Source organism: Nyctibius grandis, chromosome 25 (genome assembly GCF_013368605.1).
Source record: "Nyctibius grandis isolate bNycGra1 chromosome 25, bNycGra1.pri, whole genome shotgun sequence".
In the NCBI taxonomy this organism is placed as follows: domain Eukaryota; kingdom Metazoa; phylum Chordata; class Aves; order Nyctibiiformes; family Nyctibiidae; genus Nyctibius; species Nyctibius grandis.
In genome coordinates this window covers 935,804-958,041 of record NC_090682.1, presented here as the reverse complement: position 1 = coordinate 958,041, position 22,238 = coordinate 935,804, and the positions used below count along the sequence as shown (strand labels likewise).

Genomic DNA, 22,238 nt, shown 5'->3' with positions numbered 1-22,238 from the left:
ATCCATAAATCTGGCTCAAGAAATTCTGCTACAGGGTGGGTGGAGCGGGGTAGGAAGACCCCCAGAAAGGACTAATCCCGTTAAACGATTTGAGGAAACACCAACCACGTGATGAAATTGGATTACCCGATTCACGCAAGAAATAATAGTTAAGCTATTAGTCATGTCTATTGTGTGGTGGGATAAGTCAAGACGATGGAGGCAGGAGAAATGAAATGCAGCATCGCTGCCGAAGGGGTAAAAATCCCCCCTGGGAGAGGTGGCAGCTCCAAGTTCATCCAGGACTAAGAGGGTGACTCACGTCCCCAGTATTACCCCAGGATAAGCAGTTTGGCAGCTGGCTGTCGTAGCCTGCTTCTTCAGACCCGTCTGAATGGTTTTAAACTTTCTTTTCATCTAGAAAAATCATGAATTTAACGTTAGTAATTTAACTTGGGGAAAAAAAAGGATAATTTTCATATAATCCCATGACCCTGCGGCCAGGGGAAGAGGGGTTATTGCAAAAAAAGGGTGGACTTGTGAAAGGTGAGGGCAAGAAAAGCGTCCATCGTGGTAAGAGAAGTGCCGAAAGAGGGATTAATGGGGACAGGATTGGTGCACAGCCCTCTCTTTGATCGCTGTGCTAAGCAAAAGGCTCTTTTGGTTGTTTTCTCACCAAAATGAACCGTAGCTTGTACAGGCTGTGCAGGTGACACGGCTTTAATTGTGCTATCTGGGAGAGAGAAACCTTCTCACCCTGGTTTCTCCAGGATCCTACACTGTGAGCAGCACAGAACTGGCCCTGGGGTGTTCCTGCCCGTCTCTGCTCCGGTACCCTGATGCTTTCTGGAGAGCTGAACTCCGGTTGCACGTCTTCAGGCATGATTTGGGGAGCTCTAAGTAGCCCCTCACTGATTTTTCACACTCTTGGGACCTACTGAGGTGCAAAACCCATGCGCCAAAGACAGGCATCTCCCTTAAAGACAGTTTGATGAGCAATCAGGCTCATCACCGGCCTCCTGGCTGGGCAGGAGGGGCAACGCCAAAGCTGAGATTAGGTAGGAAATCAAGCCAGAGGTTTCTTCTGCACAGCAAGGTGTTATTATTATCATCTGAACCCCCAGAGTCTTTAAAAACAATCAGACTCCAGTAGCAGCAACTGGTGTGTCGCAGCGAGCGCAATTGGACGCCAAACATGTCCCTGTCTGGGATTCAAGCCTGAACTCTTGAAATTTAGGAAAAGGTTGCGATCTTTCTCGCTCTTTATTCGTTTCTGAAGAAAGGTGACATGGGGGAAAAAAAGTAGGCACGGATTGATTAGCTAGGCTGGCACCTCGGCATCTCCACCATTAGGACCTGGGGTTCTCTTGGTGGTGGAGCCAAGATGCCCACATTGGGAACAGAGAGGTTTGGGAAGAGGCTGTTGTTGCAGCAGCCATGCATGGATGGAGATTCGTCAGGAGAGAGGTTGGAGGCTTGGAAGAGTTTCCTTGAGCATCCCATCTCCTGGGTGGGGGGTAACCGCTGGTGGCCTCTCCCAGCAGCGCGGCTCCCCAGTGGGTGCCATCACCTTTGCTCCCCAGCCCACATGCTCAAGGACCAGGTAGCCATCGGCAAGGATGCTCAGAGCTTTGCTCAGGGCTCTGCCCGCTTGAACTCAGGCTGGAAGGCCCAGCCTCGTAATTTAGGTGGTGGAGAGATTACCTATCTCCTGCGCCGGCTGATAAATGAACCTACTGCATCGGCACAGAGGGATGACAGACGTGCGGGTGAGGAACCGCACAGGGCCCACATGTCTTCATTAGAGAGGGAAGAGGAGTAACCCCATAGATCACCATTATGGAAATTTACTCTTAATAAAGAAATAATTTGCGCGATGTATCACGCCGGAGCCGTGCAGGGGGGTAGCGTGACACTGCTCGTGTGTTCCTCGCTCAATCATTTCTTGCAAGACTGTCACTCAATGGGAGATGCTCTGCAAACATGAAGCTGCCCATACAAGCCATCTGCTGTCCTTGCCCGGCACAGGCCTCTGAGGGATGCCGGGCCATCATCAATGAAGCACCATCCTTCTCCCTTTGGGGATGTGGGGTGGTGCTCGCAGCATCCCGCTGGCAGCCGTCACGCATGGGGATGGCTCTTGTCTGAGGTGGAGAGGGGAACCACCACGTTACAGCACTAGGAATTGAAGGTACTGCTGGCAATAAAGCAACAAAACCCATTCTCCGAGCAATTTGTAGCAATTAATAGCCCTTCCCAGGAATGAAATGTTAATTAATTCATTCCCTGAGCCATGCATTTATTTAAGGTATTTGTGGGTGTTCTTGGTACTTTTATGAAGCAATTAAAATGCGTCCAAGAAAATATTTATCTGTTTTAAGTCATTCTTAGTAAACACAATTTACATGGCAAGCAAGTGCTTTATTTTGCCTTGTTAATTAAAAATTACGATACACTCCACTTCCCTGGCTTACACGCCATCAGAGCAGCCGATCTGCCGGGAGGTCTGGTTGGAGGAAAACGATGTTCTTCTAGTGATGTTCTCCTGCGTACCAACGCTCTACAGGGCATGTCAGGCTCTCGTTGCAAACGCAGTTATCTCTTCATGGGCTCCATGAGCCTGGAAGCCTGGCCAGAAACAAGGTCCTCAGGGGGAAGTGATGGAGCTGCTGGGTTTTCACCCCTTGTGCAGACGACTCAGCTGAGCATCTTCCACTGAAGACCTTGGGAGACCCATGTGACATGGAAGAGTGAGGAGAAGTGGTGAATTTGGAGCTGGGTCCTCAAAAGGTGCCTGTTGGTGATGAAGAGCAGGCAGTGAAGGCATCTCACGGTTATGCTGCCACTGTCACCCTATAGGGACCACCCTAGAAGCACTGGGATGGTGGGACAGGGCATCCCCTCTGCCGTGCTGACCTTCAGCATGGTGAGCCCACGGAAATCACAGGAAGAGGTCCTTTGGACAGGACCTCAAGGGCAGACCCTCACCTCTCTCCTGGAGCAGGCTGAGCACGGTGGGGGGGACACAACGACGCTGTGCTCCTGCAGGGACCTGTCCCTCCTGCACTACGGTTTGGCTTCAGAAGAAAACCAGCAGCAAAAACTGACAGGTGAAGTTAGCGGCTAAGTCAAACGAGGAGAGACTAAAGGAGGGATATTTATACAGTCTGGAAAAGGCCCTGGGCAACACGTTTGTGATCTATAAATACCTTCAAGGTGACAATATAAATGGAAGAAGCCCCTGCTCTCAAGGGTGGTAGGACAAGGAGCTCTGGCCACGAGCCAGGCTCGGTGTAATAAGGCTGGTGAAACATCAGGAAGAAATTACGAAGAGCCAAAGCGGTGGATGGGGCAGCTGGAGCATCCTCCGCATCTTCTCAGCTCTGTTTTATTCAGATTCTGTTTATAAATAATTCCTGAAAGGTTAATAGGTGAGTAAGACGTGTTATGGGCTTGTTAAAAACACGAGTAACTTGCCTTCTGGCTGTCCACGAGCACATCACGGGGAAGCTTTACAAGAGCTTCACCAGCTGCAGTTATTAAAAACCAATTTGACATTATAAAAGATCTCTACTGCTCGTTCAGCCACATTGATTTAGCGGTGTTAAGCCCTGGAAAACTGGAGCAAGAACTTTGATCTCTGCTGAAGCAAGAAAAATTGCTGGTTGTGACACGTCTCCGCGCTCGGGAAATTGAACAAATACAGCGAGCCCCGTGCCCCGGTCATTGATGTGGGTTTTCCCAAGCTGCTGCAAACTCAGACAACTCTTGGAAACCTTTTCCTTTCTTTTGCAACCAGGAGGATCTCCAGAAGTCTGCCCAGCTTTAACCCACCTCCGGACCCTTCTCCGCCTGGTTTCAAAGCCCTGGTACCCTCCGTGTCTCTGTTGGGGGAAGGATCTGCAGGCAGGCTGCGAGGACATGACCCAGGGAACTCAAAAGTCACTTTTATCCTCATCTTGAAACCTCACCTTGTCCTTTGCAGAGCAGGGAAGGTGGTTTGGGGCAAAATACCCAGGAAAATGCCAGGTGCAAGAGAAGCGCTGGATTCCCCCGTGGGTTTGGTGCCACACTCATTGACTGCTGCAAGGAAATGGCTTCATGGTGCCTCCCTTGGGCACCTGAGCAGCAGAACCAGACCCTTCAGAGGCTGGAAATCTGCTCATGGGTGGGAACCTCTATGGGGACAAAGTTGTAAAGGGGCTTAATGGAGCAGAAATACTCCTAGTCTAGTGGAAAGGTGTCCCTGCCCATGGCAGGAGGGTTGGAACTAGATGATCTTCAAGGTCCCTTCCAACCCAAACCATTTGATGATTCTATGAAAAAGCACAGGGTATTTCCATGTTCACCAGCTGAAGTTTCCCGATCCTTCTAGGTTTCTACCCTCCTTCCTTCCTTGTTTTCTTTCATCAAGTGTTCAGCCTTGCTGGATGACCTCTCACGAGCCCCTCAGCGTGGGTTGCAGTTCCCTCTGGAAGGAGAAAGGCATCACCAAAGCATCATTGACATTCAAACCTTTGGAGCAGCACCTGGAAGGTGTCGCTCGCGCGGGTTTTTCCATACAAGGAGCCTCCCTCATTAACACGCGAAGCGCAGCCCTGGAAAGAAAAGCGGCGTCTCCTGATTAATTATTGAAGGGAGAGTCTGGGGAGGGAGGGAGGGGAGGGAAGCTGAAGTGGCCAGTCAGCAGCTGTTAGAGGTGCAAAGATAAATGAAATGAGAGAGCAGATAAGTGCATACAAATCAGCTCACATCTGTACCGCTAATACGTCTCTTTCAAACCGCTTGTGTCATCAGATGGTGGGTGAAGCCTTGTAGGTCAGCTGTCCTCATTCAATTAGGTTCACGGGAGCAGTCGCCAGAGGAATTTGCTCTAGCAGCACTGTCAGAGTGGTTTCCAGCGTTTCGCTCTCGCTCCAACCCCACAGAGGCACTTGGGGAAACCATCTGTGCCTACAGACCCTCTGTGTGAGTCCACTGTAGCTCCAGTTGTCTTTAGAATCGTTAAGGTAGGAGAAGACCTAAAAGATCATCCAGCAGCAAGTGGGGCAGCGCAAGCGGCGTTAAAGCAAGGGGAACCCATAGCAGAGCCATGGGGACAAGCAGAGGAGAACAGTAAAGGCAGGAGACCCACGGGAGGACCATGAGCAGATGCTGTTCTCCTTGAAAGGGACAGCTTCCCCACAACCACCCCACCGACCCCGCATGAGAAGCAGGATACATGGCTCGTCCCTCTGGAGCCTGATGGGGCAAGTCCCATCTTTCCCCAACCCAAACATCTCAACCCATCTGGCGCAACCAAAGGAGGGCAGCCCCATGACAACAGGGGCAGGGAAATCATCTTCCCTCTACTTTACCTGTCAGTTGTTTTGGGTTAATTATTATTCCCCCCCCTCAGGCTGCTGTCTGTGCTTTCTTTCCCTTCCTCCAAAGAGCAGCTAGAGTTTCACGCCGCCTGACAGCATCTCCTGTCTTTCCCACCCACTCCAGAGTGGCAGGTTGCCAGATGGTGCCCCATCAGGTCACGTTTGCTCATTGTTTGGCAAACAGCGGCTTAATTCAAGTGCTGAGTTGACAGCTTGTTCTCCGAGACAATTTGCAAGTTGCGGTGTTGCAAATGCCAGCTTGGCTTTCCAGGGTGATGTTATTTCAGCTGCCTTAAAGGGATAAAGTTCTCTTTGAGTGGAGAGAAAAAAAGAAAAAAGAAGAAGAAAAGGGTGAAAGCGGGGGGAAGCTGAAAAGGTTTTTAGTGGTTTTGATGTGGGAGGACCAGCAGTGTTGGTTGGCAAGCATGTGGCAAGGGTCTGCTGTGTCCTGGCACCGCAGTTCCCCATCAGTGGAGACCCTCCATGTCCCATCCCTCCTATCATTGAGGTCTTCCACCCTAAGGAATGAGGCTCCAGTGAAACAGGCTTTCTCAAGGAAATAGCAATTTTGGTTTCTTCTGGAGAGGTTTCAGTAGGGATATAGGTGTCTCCTCTCCAAAACCTGCAGTTATAAACCCTACATCCATGGGGTTGTGGACAAGTCAAGGGCAGTAGCTGGTGCCTTATGTCCTGCTGACCCCTCAGCACTACCAGCTGTGTGCTGGGCAAGCAAGTGTCCACCATCACGCGCCGGTAAGCGACGCAAAACAGCACCATGATGATGCTCTGTCTTCTTCAACAGGTGGGCGAAAAAAGGCCAGGTTATAAAGGAAGCATCCGGTGACTTCTATGAAACCATCGTGGACCACACTTTCTTCTTCGAGCCTGTCTCCTGCGAGGTGACCAATGCGCTGGGCAGCACAAACATCAGCAGGACTGTGGATGTCTACTGTAAGTAATCTGTCAGCTTGAGACTGGCTTCCCAGGGCTAAGCAGGGCCAGCAGAGCTGCTGAAAATTGATGGAAAGGGGACATGGCTAGATGTGACTTGCCCAGGGTGACCAGGACTTACTGGGTGCTCTTGCAGCTCAGACTTTATAAATGCTTTGGTGGTGGGAGCCATGATTTCCTCCTGCCTTCTGAGCGCACAGCTCATGGTGGTGGTCCCTGGGGAGCTGGTCATTCTGGGGTTGCAGCAGGTACCTGTCTCAGGCTCTTCTTTATTTGGGGGTCAACTGTGACCCATAGGTCCATCAAGACCTACCGCTGCTTCCTCTGACACAGTGGACTCTTTGGTTTGAGGGTTTCTGGTTGACACAGCCCATCACTGGGAGTAATTCCGATTTCCTCTGTGCAGTTGGGCCCAGGATGGCGACAGAACCACAGTCCCTCCTCGTTGACTTGGGCTCAGACGCGGTCTTCAACTGTGCCTGGACTGGGAACCCATCTCTCACCATCGTCTGGATGAAGCGAGGCTCAGGCGTGGTAAGAGTCGCTGCAGGGGCGGTGGGGAATGGCACATTCAGGGCATGAGGTGGTGCATGATGCTCCCCGTGGAGCAAAGCCCATACCTATGGGCTGGGAGCTCCTGGCTGGACAAATGCTGGACCTCCAAGGCTCCTCCAAATGCAGGGGATGACGTGGCATTGCAGAGAGGAATCGGGGCAGCAGGTTGTCTAACCCTGCCCCATCAAGTCCTAGCAGAGCCACCTTCCAGACAGCTCACAGCTCAGGATATGTTTCCAAATGTCTCCTCAACAGGAGAATTCATTCCCATGATGATGGGCATAAGGGTTGAACAGAGGCCAGAGCATCACTTAACCTCTCGCTGACGGGTAGCGCTTCTGCAAATCACCGTGTGGTCCTTTCTGGGATGGTCCTTTCTGGGATGGTCCTTTCTGGGACGGTCCTTTCTGAGATGGTCCTTTCTGGGATGGTCCTTTCTGGGATGGTCCTTTCTGGGACGGTCCTTTCTGAGATGGTCCTTTCTGGGATGGTCCTTTCTGGGATGGTCCTTTCTAGGATGGTCTTTTCTGGGATGGTCCTTTCTGGGATGGTCCTTTCTGGGATGGTCCTTTCTGAGATGGTCCTTTCTGAGAGGGTCCTTTCTGGGACAGTCCTTTCTGAGATGGTCCTTTCTGAGATGGTCCTTTCTGAGATGGTCCTTTCTGGGACGGTCCTTTCTGGGACGGTCCTTTCTGAGATGGTCCTTTCTGGGACGGTCCTTTCTGGGATGGTCCTTTCTGGGATGGTCCTTTCTGGGATGGTCCTTTCTGAGATGGTCCTTTCTGGCCTCCAGACCTGCAAGCTCCCATCCGAACGCGTTCAGCTCAGCTTGCCTCCGCTGTGGGCTGGAGCCTGCTCGAGATGAGGGGAGTCTGGATCCATCCCAGCAGACTTCTCCACATCTCTTTTGTCCTGAAAAGCCTAAGGAGCTTTGCAAATATTAATCGCGGCTCAGTCAGCCCAGGGAGGTGCGAGATACTCTGATCCCCTCTTTACAGACAGGAGGGCTGAGCAAAGCCACGGTAAGAAGCTAAAGGAGAGCCGAGACGTGAAACTCCTCCAGAAGGCGCACGCAGGGTTGGGTTTGAAACTCATCTTTCAGCTTCATCTGGGCAGATGCGTCCTGAAGTAGATGAGGCAACGCTGACTTCCACAGCTCAAGACTATGAGCAGAGCTGGACTCGCACGGGAGCGAGACGGACGGGCTGAGTCGCTCTCCTCGCCCCCACTCCCCAGGCACAGACCGAGGAGGGGAGCGGACATTGAGGCGTTAACTACTGGGGTAGTTTTTTCCCAACCATAATGACCTCGGTGAAGGCCATCTCCTGGGAAGTAATTATAGACTTGGGAGAGCTGATGGCTCGAATCAGCTAAGGAATCCCAGTGGGTCAATAATCCCCAGGTGGTTTCCCATCTCAGAAGCTGCAGTTGTAGTTTCTCTCGGTTATTATCATTACAGGCAACACTCTCACACCGTAGAGTAATGTTTCATTTTCTCAAAGCCACTGGAGCGTGCAGGGCAGCTGAAAGGAGCCACACACAGCGAGGACAAGGGCTTCCTGACCCTCCTGGTCCAGCCCCAGCCACGCATCAGGGCTTTGCCTTCGCAGCTCCCAGGCAGCATGCAAGCAGAGCAACCTTCTCCCTTTTTATTTGGCTCCCTCGACCTGACTCATGCTGACTTGGAGCATCTGAAAGAGTGTCATTAGGCATTGGAACAGGCTGCCCAGGGAGGTGGTGGAGTCACCATCTCTGGAGGTGTTCAAACCACGTCTAGATGTGGCACTTCAGGACATGGTTTAGCGGGCATGGTGGCATTGGGTCGATGGTTGGACTTGATGATCTTTTAGGTCTTTTCCAACCTTAACAATTCTATGATTCTATCTCAGGGCTCAGGAAAGATCCACCAGCTGGTTTAACCCATCAGAGGTGCTTCTGATGATCAGCAGAGCCTCCTCCGTCTTCCCCCAAGGATGCTGCTTTGTAAAGCCATCAGCGCCCAGCCGGTGCAGTGGGATGTGGCATCAGGGAGGCTTTTTTGCCCAACCCCTCTGCTTTCCAAGCCAGCTGGGGTGCGGCAACCAAGCAAGGGGGTGCTGGAAGGAAGGAGAGGTGATGGGCTGGCCCCAGTCTGCACAGTCCTGGGGGAGAGAGGCAAGGGCAACCAGGAGGGATTACCTTACCCCCAGGGATGTGTTTCCAGCCGGAAACGCATTGCTCTCAAAGCCGCTATTTTCTTTAGACCTGCCGTCTTCTTTTCAATCCCACCAGTGCCAGGATTCTGCTGACACCCTCATCCAGAGCCTTCTGCTTCAGCAGTTTTCAAGGTTTAATAAAGCTGCTAATTGCACTGCCAGGGCAGGAGGGCAGCGTGGCCGATAGCCACGTTGCAGGTGATAGAATCATAGAATCACAGAATCGTTTTGGTTGAAAGGACCTTTGAGATCATCGAGTCCAACCGTTAACCCAGCACTGCCAAGGCCGCCACTAACCCATGGCCCTCAGCACCACATCTACGTGGCTTTTAAATCCCCCCAGGGATGGGGACTCCACCACTGCCCTGGGCAGCCTGTTCCAGTGCTTGACAACCCTTTCAGGGAAGAAATTGTCCCTGATCTCCAATCTAAACCTCCCCTGGCACAACTTGAGGCCGTTCCCTCTCGTCCTATCACTTGTTACCTGGGAGAAGAGACCAACCCCACCTCGCTACACCCTCCAGTTGTAGAGGGCGAGAAGGTCTCCCCTCAGCCTCCTTTTCTCCAGGCTAAACACCGCCAGGTCCCTCGGCCACTCCTCATCACACTTGTGCTCCAGACCCTTCCCCAGCTCCGTTGCCCTTCTCTGGACTTGCTCCAGCACCTCAAGGTCTTTTTTGTATCAAGGTCCCCAAAACTGACCCCAGGATTCGAGGTGCGGCCTCACCAGTTCCGAGTACAGGGGGACGATCCCTGCCCTAGTCCTGCTGGCCACACTAGTGCTGACACAAGCCAGGATGCTGGTGGCCTTCTTGGCCACCTGGGCACACTGCTGGCTCATATTCAGCCACCATTGACCAACACCCCCAGGTCCTTTCCCACCAGGCACTTTCCAGACACTCTTCCCCAGTCTATTCCCCGATCTATAGGGAGGGCTTGCCAAAAGCTGCTGAGATTTCCCTGGCTATCCAGACCCCACTCCCAGGAGGTTGCCAACTCTCCAAGCTTGGTCTCCCACCACTTCTAGTGGAGCGTGGTTCTCTCAATGGCTTTTCTGCTCCGGGTTACAAGGCAGTTGTGTCACTGCAGCCACCAGAATTTTTCTCTTGTGACTTGAGCTTCTTGTTCAGGTCATTCCTTGCTCAACAGCAACAAGTGATATTTCAAACCCCTGTAAGACGTTGGGCTCATCTGCTTTGTTTTCTCTGGGCTGTTCTGGAGCTTATAACTCATGTCTTTCGTTCTACTTTGCATCCTTCCCCCTGAAAGCAACCCCTTCCTCTCTTCCAGGTCTTGAGCAACGAGAACAAGCTGACCCTGAAGTCCGTCCGCCAAGAAGACGCTGGGAAATATGTGTGCCGAGCCGTGGTGCCGCGGGTCGGCGCGGGGGAACGGGAGGTGACGCTCACCGTCAACGGTACCTTTTGCTTTCCTTTTCCATCGTGCTTTGTTCCTGTTGCTCTGCAATATCCCCTCGGATATTTGCTGTCAGAGCAAATTCCACCCACGGTTGGCTCAGGGAGGGTCCTGCCCTTGCAGGGAATACAAATAAATTGGATTTTGCGTTCATTTGTCTGGAGACACGTGGGTTAAAGCCAAAAAAACAAACCCAACATTATCGCTTGTTCCTTATTATCAACAGGGGTTTATTGAGTAGTTGGGAGCTGGTGTCTTTAAATCTTTAATAGATTTATCTTGCAAAACCCCTCGCAAGGTTGGAGAGTGCTGGTGTCTCTGTTGTACCAGCCAGAAAGCTGGGAATTGAGCCTGGATCTGAGACCAGCAGCCTAATCGCTCCCTCAGAGCCCACAGGAGGACACCTGCGAGAGGCAGCAGTGCTGTAGAGCTCCTCCACGGCTGCTCAGGGCTCACTGGAGGATCTGCTGCTGGGCTTGGGTGCAACTCCAAGGTGACACCATTGGGACACACCATCAGGGGTGTTGGACCCTACACCAAGGGAGAATCCCACACCTCCACGTCGAGATGCCAATGTGCACTTGCGAACGCATGAAGTTCAACAAGGCCAAGTGCAAGGTCCTGCACGTGGGTCAGGGCAATCCCAAGCACAAATCCAGGCTGGGTGGAGAATGGATTGAGAGCAGCCCTGAGGAGAAGGACTTGGGGGTGATGGGTGACGAGAAGCTCAACATGAGCTGGCAATGTGCGCTGGCAGCCCAGAAAGCCAAGCGTGTCCTGGGCTGCATCCCCAGCAGTGTGGCCAGCAGGTCAAGGGAGGGGATTCTGCCCCTCTGCTCCGCTCTCGTGAGACCCCCCTGCAGTGCTGCGTCCAGCTCTGGGCCCCCAACACAAGAAGGACACGGAGCTGTTGGAGCGAGTCCAGAGGAGGCCACGGAGATGCTCAGAGGGCTGAAGCCCCTCTGCTCTGGAGACAGGCTGAGAGAGTTGGGGCTGTTCAGCCTGGAGAAGAGAAGGCTCCGGGGAGACCTTCTAGCACCTTCCAGTACCTGAAGGGGCTACAGGAAAGCAGGAGAGGGACTTTTTACAAGGGCATGGAGTGACAGGACGAGGGGGAATGGTTTTAAACTGAAAGAGGGGAGACTGAGATGAGATATTAGGAAGAAATTCTTTGCTGTGAGGGTGGTGAGACCCTGGCCCAGGTTGCCCAGAGAAGCTGTGGCTGCCCCCTCCCTGGCAGTGTTCAAGGCCAGGTTGGATGGGGCTTGGAGCAACCTGGTCTGGTGGAAAGTGTCCCTGCCCATGGCAAGGGGGGGTGGAACTAGATGGGCTTTAAGGTCCCTTCCAACCCAAACCACTCTGTGATTGTATGAGATGGTCTCCTGGCCCTCCAAGCTAGGAGAACTGAGGTGGGTAAGCCCCAGTGCAGCGTCCCCAGGTCTGACATCCACCAAGCACCGGGGCTTGGCATCCCATCCTGCACCCAGAGCAGCTCTCCAGCTCCGGGAGCACGGCACGGTGTGTCTAATCCAGCTAATGAATTCTGCTGAAAGTCTTTTCTGCTGTAATTGGAGAGGCAAGTCGAACACTTCCTATTCTCAAGTGATCTTAAATCCAGAGGGTGATACAATTGTCTTGGTGTTACCAGGTGCCTTCCTCCGTGGGCTGGGATTCATCACAGTAAATTTAGGTGTTCAGAAGTGCCTGTTCTGGGCTGGCTGAGTGGACTCTGATGGGTGCACGTGGGCTTTGAAGGGGCTTATCCCCATCGTCATCCTCGTTGGCCAGGTCTGCAGTTGCAGAGAGGGACTGGCAGCCCATCCCCGAGCCGGAGCACGAGGCCACCAGCCTGAAAGGAAGCAGATACGATTCAGAGTCTCGTTAATGGGAAGGAGGATTATGCAAATGAGCAGCGTTTGGCAGGACTGGAGCAGCAGAGACGAGAAGGAAACAAGGAACTCTTGGTGCCATAATAAATCAGCAGCAGTTGGATTTACGGCCCCCACAGCAGCCAAAGCCTCTCAATGCTCCTGACTGCACACAAGCCTGGTTGAAGCTCCCACTTCAGTAGAAGAAGCACCCCAAGATCACCTCCACAGAGGTATGGTCTGTCGATGCATCTTCCAGGCTTGCCAGGGGTGACCAACCACCCCTGCCCATCTTGCTCTGCAAGACAAGGTTTGTTAGAAGGGCTGGGCAACCCCAGGGTGGTTAATTCAGGATTTAATTTGATAGGGATTCACCTCAACAAGCAAACCAAGTCTGCCAGAGAGCTGGGAGCACAGAAGGAGCTGACCTGCCACACTGCTTGGTCAGGAGAACATCATGGTGTCCCCTCAGCTCATGCCTGGAGCAGCTTCACCGAGCGTGTCTCCACCACCTTGGTATGGTCCCTTGCAGCACGAGCCAGCCCAAGTCTTCTACAGGAAGCAAGGAGTTAAACCAAACTCTCCTGCCAAACCATTTCCAACGCTGGGAGGGCTTGGGAGGAAGGGTTCAGATGGACTGGAGAAGTCGAGGCCATCCTTTCATTCCTCCAAGGCTCACGACTCAGCAAGCTGCCTCCTCTTTTGTACGAGCCGCCGGGACGGCACAAATAAATGGGCACCGGCACGCTAAAAATAACCGTGACCAATCGCTCCATCATTTATATCCATAGCAACATTGTTTGAAAGGCTTTTTCCTGCCTGTGGGCTGTCTCACACTCAGCGCTGAATGCCAAGCCGGAGATTGGCAGCTTTCATAAGGAGCCAGAGCCTGGTAGAGAATCAAACGCCGGCCCTGAATGTGAAGAGGCTGCAACTTCGTGCTATTATTGCTGGGCATGTTCATCTCACAAATGGTCTTTAGTCATAGGCTATTATCATGATGATAAGCCTTCGGCTCTGAACTCCTAAAGCAATAATAAAACCCAAAGCCGTTGGCATTTGTGCCATTTAAAATCCACTCTCCTTGGGGAAAATGATCCTTTTAATGATTATTAAGCCATTTTTCTCCAGCGTCATCCAGTCTTGGAGCGCTTCCAGAATTTATAAGTAACATACAACTGTTGAAATAGAAAGAAGATGGCTTTTTTTATTATTATTATTATGATTTAGGCCTGGCCTACAGATCCTATCGCTGCTTTTGCCTCTCTTGGCTTTGGGTTCATCAAAGATCAGGGCAGGTGAGCAGGAGGATCACCTAGCACACGTTTAGCTAGCCAAGGAGCTCATCCCATATGCCTTGTGCCACCCTTGGAGGATGACAGGACCAAACGGGTCCCCATCGCACGTCCCATCCAGGAGGAAAAAGCCCCAGCACATGTTTTGGGAGCGTGCCTAGAAGAACATCTTGGAGAACGTCATAGGGAAGGAAGGATAGGGTTGTATCTTGGTGGGAAGTGTTTGGGGAGTGCGGAAGTATCTCCAATCCACAAAGGATGGATCGATGGGAGAGAGGATGAGCACAGCAAGCTCTCCCACTCTGACCATCCCAGACACCTGGGCTCAAGACCCAACCGAGGTTGTCCACAGCAGTACATTGGCCTCTTGTAACAGCTCCTGTTACAGCTTTTCCTGCAGAGCCTGATGGTGGTTGCACATCGCTCCAAACACGTGTGCACGGGTGGGCATGACAACAAGGCTGTATTTTCTGACAAACCCAGTGACAGACTCAAAACCAGGAGTGACAACCCAGAGCAAACATCTGAAACAAATAACCAAGCTGGGGTGGGGGGAGATCTGCCAGCCCCTGCCTCCTCCCTCGCCCTGCCTGTCTGCATCCCCCTTGCTGTTTGCTGCCACCAGCAAGCCACTCATAGAAATGCAAATCTGCTTTAATTAAGGAGGTTAATAAACAGCAATTAGGATCCCAGCTCTTGTGCTGCTCCCTTGGGGTGATCCCCTCCTCCGGGGATCTGTTGGAAGAGTGAAGGACAAGCTGATCCCACCAAGCCATGCTCTCCTCTCCAACCCCTTTTCTCCCAACCGTGTCTTCAGGGTGGCCACCAAGGCAGGACAAGGACATTTTCCTTCAGCCGACCTCAGGGAGAGCCTTTCCCAGCCAGGCTGGGCTCCTTCGGCATCTGAATGGCCACTTCCTTAAGCTCTTGGGGAGCAATTAGTGTAACGGTTGGTTAACAAATCCAGGAGAGGAACACCAGGTGGGCTGAGCTCTCGCTTCGCTTCTGGAGCAAACAGCCCTTCTCAGAGGCCAGGTTCCCCAAGGAGATTTCCACGGGGTGATTTAGTCGCCGTCCAACGCCAGGGATGTGGGAGCAGGGATGGGGAGACCCTGGTGCTTTGCGGGCAGAAAACCAGCAGAGCCTTAAAGCAAAGCCCCCACTCTGTGTCCTTCTGCAACACAGGAGGTGAGGGAGCTGTTGCTCCATCCCTCGCCCTCAAGAGGGGACTCCGATGTCCCTTCGTGGCTCTGCTAACACTCTGCCCCCAGTACTTTGTATCGCAGCCACCCCTGTGAGGTCCCAGCAGCCCTCTCCTCTCTCTTGCAGGGCCGCCCATCATCTCCAGCACCCAGACGCAGCACGCCCTGCACGGCCAGAAAGGGCAGATCAAGTGCTTCATCCGCAGCACCCCACCACCAGACCGAATTGTGAGTAGAGTCCCATGGGGCAGCACCTCGCGGGGCACAGCGGGTGTCCTGCACACCTTAGGGTGGGTGAACCTCCCCCAAGCTGACCCCTCTCTTGCTTGGTAGGCTTGGTCCTGGAAGGAGAACGTCCTGGAGTCTGGGACCTCGGGGCGTTACACGGTGGAGACGGTCAGCACGGATGAGGGTGTTATCTCCACGTTGACCATCAGCAACATCGTCCGGGCTGATTTCCAAACCATTTACAACTGCACCGCCTGGAACAGCTTTGGCTCCGACACGGAGATCATCCGGCTCAAAGAACAAGGTGGGCATCGCTGAGGAGCCAGTGGGGGCTGTCGGGCAGCGGGATTTAGCACCTGACCAGTCTGTAAGAGCAGGGAGATGCTGAGAGGCAGGAGATGCTCAGAAAAGCTCTTGGGATGTCAAAGAGGAAACTAGGCAGGGCGGTGAAAATGCTCCAGATGTGCCAGCTGTAGGATCGTGTCCTTAGGGTAAGCTGGTCCTGGCAGAGGGTCAGGAGGTGGGACGAGCCCTGCAAAGTCTCAGCTTGAGATGGGATTGCCCCGCTTTGCTTGTCCTGCTGAAGGTGGAGGGCACGGGCTGATCCTGCACCCCTCGCTCCCTGCCCCATGGCACAAGGTGACGCCACTGCCACAGGCTGGAGGATCATTTATGGCCTTAGAGAAGCAGGAATGGCTGCTCCTACCAGACCCCACTGCTCCGCGGTGCTGGGAGCGAGTGGGAGGAAGGCGTTGGGGCTGGTGGCAACCCTCCACCCCGGCCACCAGCCACGATGCCAGCACGTGGGCTTACCCACCCAGCCTCGAAGGCACCTCGAGCAGCTCCCAGGGGATGGCAATGGGGATTTCCACTCTTGGGGCTCTCACTAGCAAGGGAGGGAGATGGCTTTTGTGAGGAACGCTCAGCTCCTGGAGGGACTCCAGTTCTCCTCTGTTTTATTAAATGCCAGGGCAGGCAGGTGGATTGTTCTCATTAAGCCGTGATTTATAGGCAAGGCTGCCATCCAGATTAAATCAGAGCTAAATGAACCCCTTAAAATTAGCCTTGGGCTTCTTCCAATGCAAACAGAGCCAGTGGTTTTTCCAGGTCTTCTGCCAGTCAGCGGGAACGCTCGGTGACAAACCTGGGTCCCGGCAGAGGGTGGCCGGGCAGGAGAGCCGGGTTGGAGCCGGCCATGCAGCATCTGAGTCCACCACCAGCTCCGTGTCTGGGATCTGAGCATCCCTGCTAGGCGATGCGAGGGGACGTCCCTGCCTTGGGGCAGGGGGACACCGTAGGGTGGCTGAGGATGCTCCACAGGGTGGCTGAGGATGCCCCGTAGGGTGGCAGAGGATGCCCCGTAGGGTGGCAGAGGACATCCCCTTCACGGGGCCATCCCCGCGCTCGGAGCAGAGGGCTGTGAGCGCTCAGGAAGGCTGGCGTGGTGCTCTTGGGCCGTGCAAGGCTGTGGACACTTGCTTTATTTTCAAACAGGTACGGAAATGAAATCAGGAGCTGGTATTCAAGCAGGTATGGACATCATGAGCTGACGGTGAATGCGAATTGTCCCCAGCCGTTATCACACCTGAGGACTCGATGTCCCTCCTCAGGGCAGGAAGGGGGTGTAAGAAAGCTGCAGGGCAGTGACTGGGGCACGGACTGGGAAGCTGGAGAGGTCCAGTCTCAGCTCTGCCACTGACCAACACCACCTTGATGTGCCCCAGCTCCCCAGCAGCTGCCGGGGGGATCAAATCACGCAGCCACGTCCTGCGAAAGGGACCACTCAAGTGCCGTTATGGGGCAAAAAGAGGGAGAAGTAGACATTTCCAGGGTCTTCTGCTTGTCTCAGCCTCCTGGGAGAGTGCTGGCCAGCAGCCATCGCAGGGCTGAAGGCACATCTGGGCAGATGCTGCAGGACGCGCTGCCCTTGTGCCTCCCTCGTCCTCCGTGCCACAGCAGGGCTCGTGGAGGGGACGTGGTTACCACCCCAGCAGCTGCTCCCTGTCACTGCCCCTTTTTTTTTTGCAGCCCAGGACACATTCCCCATCCCATTCCCTGCATGAATCTCCATCATCTTCATCACCATCACTACCTGCTTCTCGCTGAGCTCTGCATCACAGATCCCACTGCCCCAAAGCAGAGAGCCAGCAAGCACTGCCAGGGACCCCAGGCTTCTGTCTCCTCGCCCTTTCCCTCCATATTCCCCCAGGAAGAGCCAAAAAAAAAAATCCCTTGACAAGTTCTTTTACCACCCTGCAGTTCTCAGGACCCATGAGGCCACCTGGCCACTGCTAAAGGGTATCATGAAGTGGCTTTTATAACTCCCCTGCCTCAGCTGGGATTAGATAACAATGAAGAAACCCTTTGCTGACTACACGGGGAAGATGCTGGTGGAATTAGGACTCCCCCCCCAGTCCCACCAGTAAGGATGCGTGCCCTTTAGGAAGGCTGAAAGGCACAGGCAGGATCTGTGATCTCAGGTCAAGGATGAAATTCGTGGTCAACACCAGCTCCACACCCAGTGGACAATGAGAAATGGTTTCCTTATCACCCAGTCAAGTGGCACCATCAGGGCTTTGCTCCTCAGCTACATCACCCCTGTGTCCCCATGGGCCAGCAGCCTTCACGTCCCCCAACCACACAGTCCAGCGGCACCATCAGGGCTTTGCTCCTCAGCTACATCACCCCTGTGTCCCCATGGGCCAGCAGCCTTCACGTCCCCCAACCACACAGTCCAGCGGCACCATCAGGGCTTTGCTCCTCAGCTACATCACCCCTGTGTCCCCATGGGCCAGCAGCCTTCACGTCCCCCAACCACACAGACAAGTGGCACCATCACGGCTTTGCTCCTCAGCTGCATCACCCCTGTGTCCCCATGGGCCAGCAGCCTTCACGTCCCCCAACCACACAGTCCAGCGGCACCATCAGGGCTTTGCTCCTCAGCTACATCACCCCTGTGTCCCCATGGGCCAGCAGCCTTCACGTCCCCCAACCACACAGACAAGTGGCACCATCAGGGCTTTGCTCCTCAGCTGCATCACCCCTGTGTCCCCATGGGCCAGCAGCCTTCACGTCCCCCAACCACACAGACAAGGAGGAAAAAGGACCACCTCTCTGCATCCATTTTTGCTTAAATTCATCCCATCCATTGGGGCAGGGGCTTCAAGGAGAAAACACACGTTGGAGGTGTGCAGGAAAGCGGTGAGGACACGCTCACCCAGCTTAGCCAGCCATCCTGGAAAGGGTTACCCCACTTTTGGGTTCGCAAGAGCCTACGGGGTGTTTAGGAATGGGGACCTATAGATACCTACTGCTTTTGGGATGAGGTTTATCATCCCAGCCAACGAAGGCAATTTGTGGTACCCCCAGCTTTGGTGTCCTGCCTGTCGCTGCCGTGACGTAGGAGCTGTGCTTTGAGGGACCGGAGAAACTGAGCAGGGAGATAACGAGGCTCTTGGGTTGCAAATCTGACCCTCGCACTGTAAATTCGATTTCATATGCCCCCTCTCCCCGCACCTCGCAAGGTCCGCAGGAATAAATCAGCCCCGCCGGGAAACCCAACTACAAAGTTACTGGAGGTGGAAGGACGCGTCTTCTTCTGCACTTTTCATCATTCATAAACCCACAGGGCGCTATCTAGAGCGGTTGATAACCTGCTCTTCTGGCTCCCTCCTCTTCTTGCCCTCCCAGGGGAAACTGAGGCACAGAGAGGTCAGGGCTCGCCCAAATTGCGTGTGCCAGCGTCACCCGCGCAGGGACGAGGGAGCGGGGAAGGAGGTCCATTTGGCCCCAAAACCCTCCCCAGGCTCATCTCCGAGCCACTTTCCAGTAGCCAGGAGTGGGTCCCTTGGGGAAAAAAAAAACACCTCTCCGACCTTCATCCTGCCTTCATGCTCCCTCTCCTTCCTCTTACAGAGTCAGTGCCGATGGCAGTGATCATCGGAGTGGCCGTGGGGGCTGGCGTGGCGTTCCTGGTGTTGATGGCCACCATCGTCGCCTTCTGCTGTGCCCGTTCCCAGAGGAGTAAGTGTCTCCCACCGGGCCCCCGCTGCATCCCTTTGGGCAGGGGTGGGGTGGAAACCTGGGTGGGGAGGATGAATAAAATGGGTTGTGAAGAAATTAAGAGGTTGAATTAATTGAGGTAGCACCAGCACAATCTGCAAATCGTGTTGGTCTACCACATGTTGGGCACCACAGAAGCCCTGCGGGAAAAGGAAAGGGTTTCAGAGCATGGGGTGGAGGAAAATACGCTGGGGTAAACGCTAATCCTGAGCACAGGCAGCTCCGGAGGCTTGCGGGGATGTCCTGGGGTCAAAGGGATTGCAAAAGGACCTCCTCTTGGAGAAATCCTGATGTCCAAGAGCGAGGAGCACCCTCACCGTGCCACATCGGTGCTTAAAAAACCCTCCTCGGTTCGTGCTCTCTGTTTAGCTTCTGGTTTAAGTCCATTTTTTTGATATAAAATTCATATTTCCACGTATTTTTACATGGGTTTTAAAGCCTGGCTGCTGTGGGAATACAAGTTAAAGCGACGTTAGAGATGCAGGTGATGGGCGATTCGAAGAAAGCAGGAGCCAAGCCATGGTGGGACGTCATCGGCCGTGCTTGCCCCACGCCGCATCGTTCAGAGCAGGGGAGAGCACGTGGTTCATTCTCTTCCTCTTATTGGACGTCACCAGATGGTGCAAGGTTCTTTATAGGAGATAACGATTGACCACCAACGCCATGACAACGGATCCAAGACGTGGTGCAAGTGGCAGGTCTCGGAGTCCTTCCAGGAGGGACAGCCCCATCCCACCCAAATGCCTTGTGGGATTCATCCCTTGGAATCAGGACTAAGAGGCATTTTTCTCACCAGGGCTGGGAGGATACGTCTTGGGAATCACAGAATCAATCAGGTTGGAAGAACCCTCTGGGATCATCGAGTCCAGCCATTGCCCTGACACCACCATGTCAACTAGACCATGGCACTAAGTGCCATGTCCAGGCTTTTCTTAAACTCCTCCAGAGATGGTGACGCCACCACCTCCCTGGGCAGCCCCTTACAATGTTTAATGACCCTTGCTGAGAAGAAATGCTTCCTAATGTCCAACCTGAACCTCCCCTGGCGAAGCTTGAGGCTGTGTCCTCTTGTCCTATCACTAGTTGCCTGGGAGAAGAGGGTACTGGGGACATGGTGACATGGTATTGGTTTAAATCCCTTTCCTCTGCTGTGTTTCCAGTGCTGTCCCACTTAGAAAGGACTTTTTGGTCTCCTGTATGCAACAAGCTGCTGGGTCTGGGCATCTTCCCGGGTTGCCATGTCCTGGGGAAAGGTCTGCAGCGTCTTCAGAGCAGAGCACAGGTCCCTGTGCTTCCCACAGGGCTGCTTTGCTACTTCACTTTGGGATCAGAGCAAGCAAGCAGGAAGAGATCATCCAAGAGATCAAGCAAAGATCCCTCCTCTGATCTTCCTTCCCTCCCCAAAGTGGAACAGGAGGAGAAACAGCTCAACCTTTCCCGGTGAGCTGGACCCAACCAGGGATGCCCGGGTGCTCACCGGAGCTGCAGCTCGAGAAGAGCGGGATGTTTTGGTGCTAATGAAGCAAATCCTGGGTGCAGGTGGGGTTCCCCAGCCTGAGATTGGGGCCGGGAGTGCTGGTGGCAGGGGGCTATTTGGTCCCCCACCATCATGTGGCTCCAAAAGCCCCTTGGAGCTGCCAAAACAGGGTCCCTCCTGCGTGGTGCAGCCTTTGCTGTACTGGGCGCAATCCTGGCTTGGCAGAGCACTGCCGGTTCCTTTGGCTGGAGGGAGATCTGAGGAGCCCAGCAGTTCCAGGAGGTTTGGGGTCTGGGAGAGTTGGCGCAGGCGTCCTGGGTGGTGGGAGCCGGATCGGAGGCTGAAGCCCCCTTCAAAGCTGTTTAGATCTCGCTGGTCAGATTTGCATCCGCCTCTGCTTTTCATCTCGGATTCGCTTGGCCATTTCTGCTCCTGCTGCTTTGGTTTCATTTTGCTCAAATGATTTCTTCAAAGCATGCCTGACACCTTCAGGGAAGGCAGAGAGTCTCACCAGAAATGTTTCTCTCTGCCCTGCATGAAAACAGGCTTCTTGGAACATCAGCCAGGGATGATTTTTGTCCTTCCCAAAGCCCTGACTACGTCTTTGTTCGTTGCTTGGGCTTTTTCCACCCCAAAACCTGGGGAAGGTTTTTCTCATGGGCTTCCCAGCACTAAGGGAAGAGCTGTTAGGTCCCTCAGGAGCAGCATTTCATGGGCTCCCCAAGCATATGCTGTAGATGAAGAGCCCACCATCTGTTTGAGCAGTTCTGCTGCAGCTCAGCCCCCGTTCATCCCACGGGCAAGAGACTAAGCAAGCTCCCAAAGGGATTAGAAGAAGAATCTGAGCTCCCTGGAGATGAAGGTTTCATCAATGCAAATATTGCTCCTCCAATTCCTGGATGCGTTTTTCTGAGCCAGGGTTAATTTTCCCCGGTGCTGCTGGACGTCCTCAGCAATCGGGTCCCCAAGGATGCTCCACGATTGCCTTTGACTAACCACCCTTCTCCATCTCGCTCTTTGCCCAGATCTCAAAGGTGTGGTGTCTGCCAAGAACGATATCCGCGTGGAGATCGTCCACAAGGAACCGGCCTCGGGCAGGGAGACAGAGGAGCACCCAACCATCAAGCAGCTCATGGTAAGGATTGACTTCTTCTCCCCATAAAGCAATTAACTCTGGGTAAGTGTTTGACACTAATGAGCCCGGGCACGTGTAGTTCAGCGCCATAATCCCCACTCAATGCTCTTCCAAAAAGAAATCTTGCTCTTGAGATACACCATAAAAACCCCTCAAGTGAAGCTTTGCTAATGAGGAGGGGAGAGGTTTATTGCGGTAGCCCGGCTGCCCGCCGCGCTGATGGTGAAGCAGATTTGCCACCTCGCGGATGATGGCAAGAAATTCAGCTTCAGCCCATGGGTGTTGTCCATGTCTCAGCCCCAGTTTGCCTTCGTGTGACGTTGTAGGTGACAAATAGAAGCCGAATAAATGTCAATGGCGAGCAGCCATAAAAGGTGAGAAGAAAGGGCAGATAGGGAGAAGGGATGGAAGAGGTTGGAGGCTGCTTTTGAGGCTGCTGCCCCATGGAGTTTGCAAATCCACAGTGGGATTGACAAGGCTTCGCTGGGTGGAAGGACAGAGGAGGCTGG

General features: G+C 53.6%; 1 protein-coding gene across 1 annotated transcript in view; it reads left to right on the top strand.

The window, feature by feature from the left end:
* Nucleotides 1-22,238, top strand: part of KIRREL3 (kirre like nephrin family adhesion molecule 3) — a 110,353-nt gene that overhangs the window by 84,788 nt on the left and 3,327 nt on the right. Inside the window, exons 8-15 of the mRNA XM_068418138.1 lie at nt 6,148-6,296; nt 6,703-6,830; nt 10,337-10,463; nt 14,955-15,055; nt 15,161-15,359; nt 16,550-16,585; nt 18,971-19,078; nt 21,620-21,729. Coding sequence (XP_068274239.1) covers nt 6,148-6,296; nt 6,703-6,830; nt 10,337-10,463; nt 14,955-15,055; nt 15,161-15,359; nt 16,550-16,585; nt 18,971-19,078; nt 21,620-21,729 — 958 coding nt within the window. The remainder of the gene's footprint in view (nt 1-6,147; nt 6,297-6,702; nt 6,831-10,336; nt 10,464-14,954; nt 15,056-15,160; nt 15,360-16,549; nt 16,586-18,970; nt 19,079-21,619; nt 21,730-22,238) is intronic.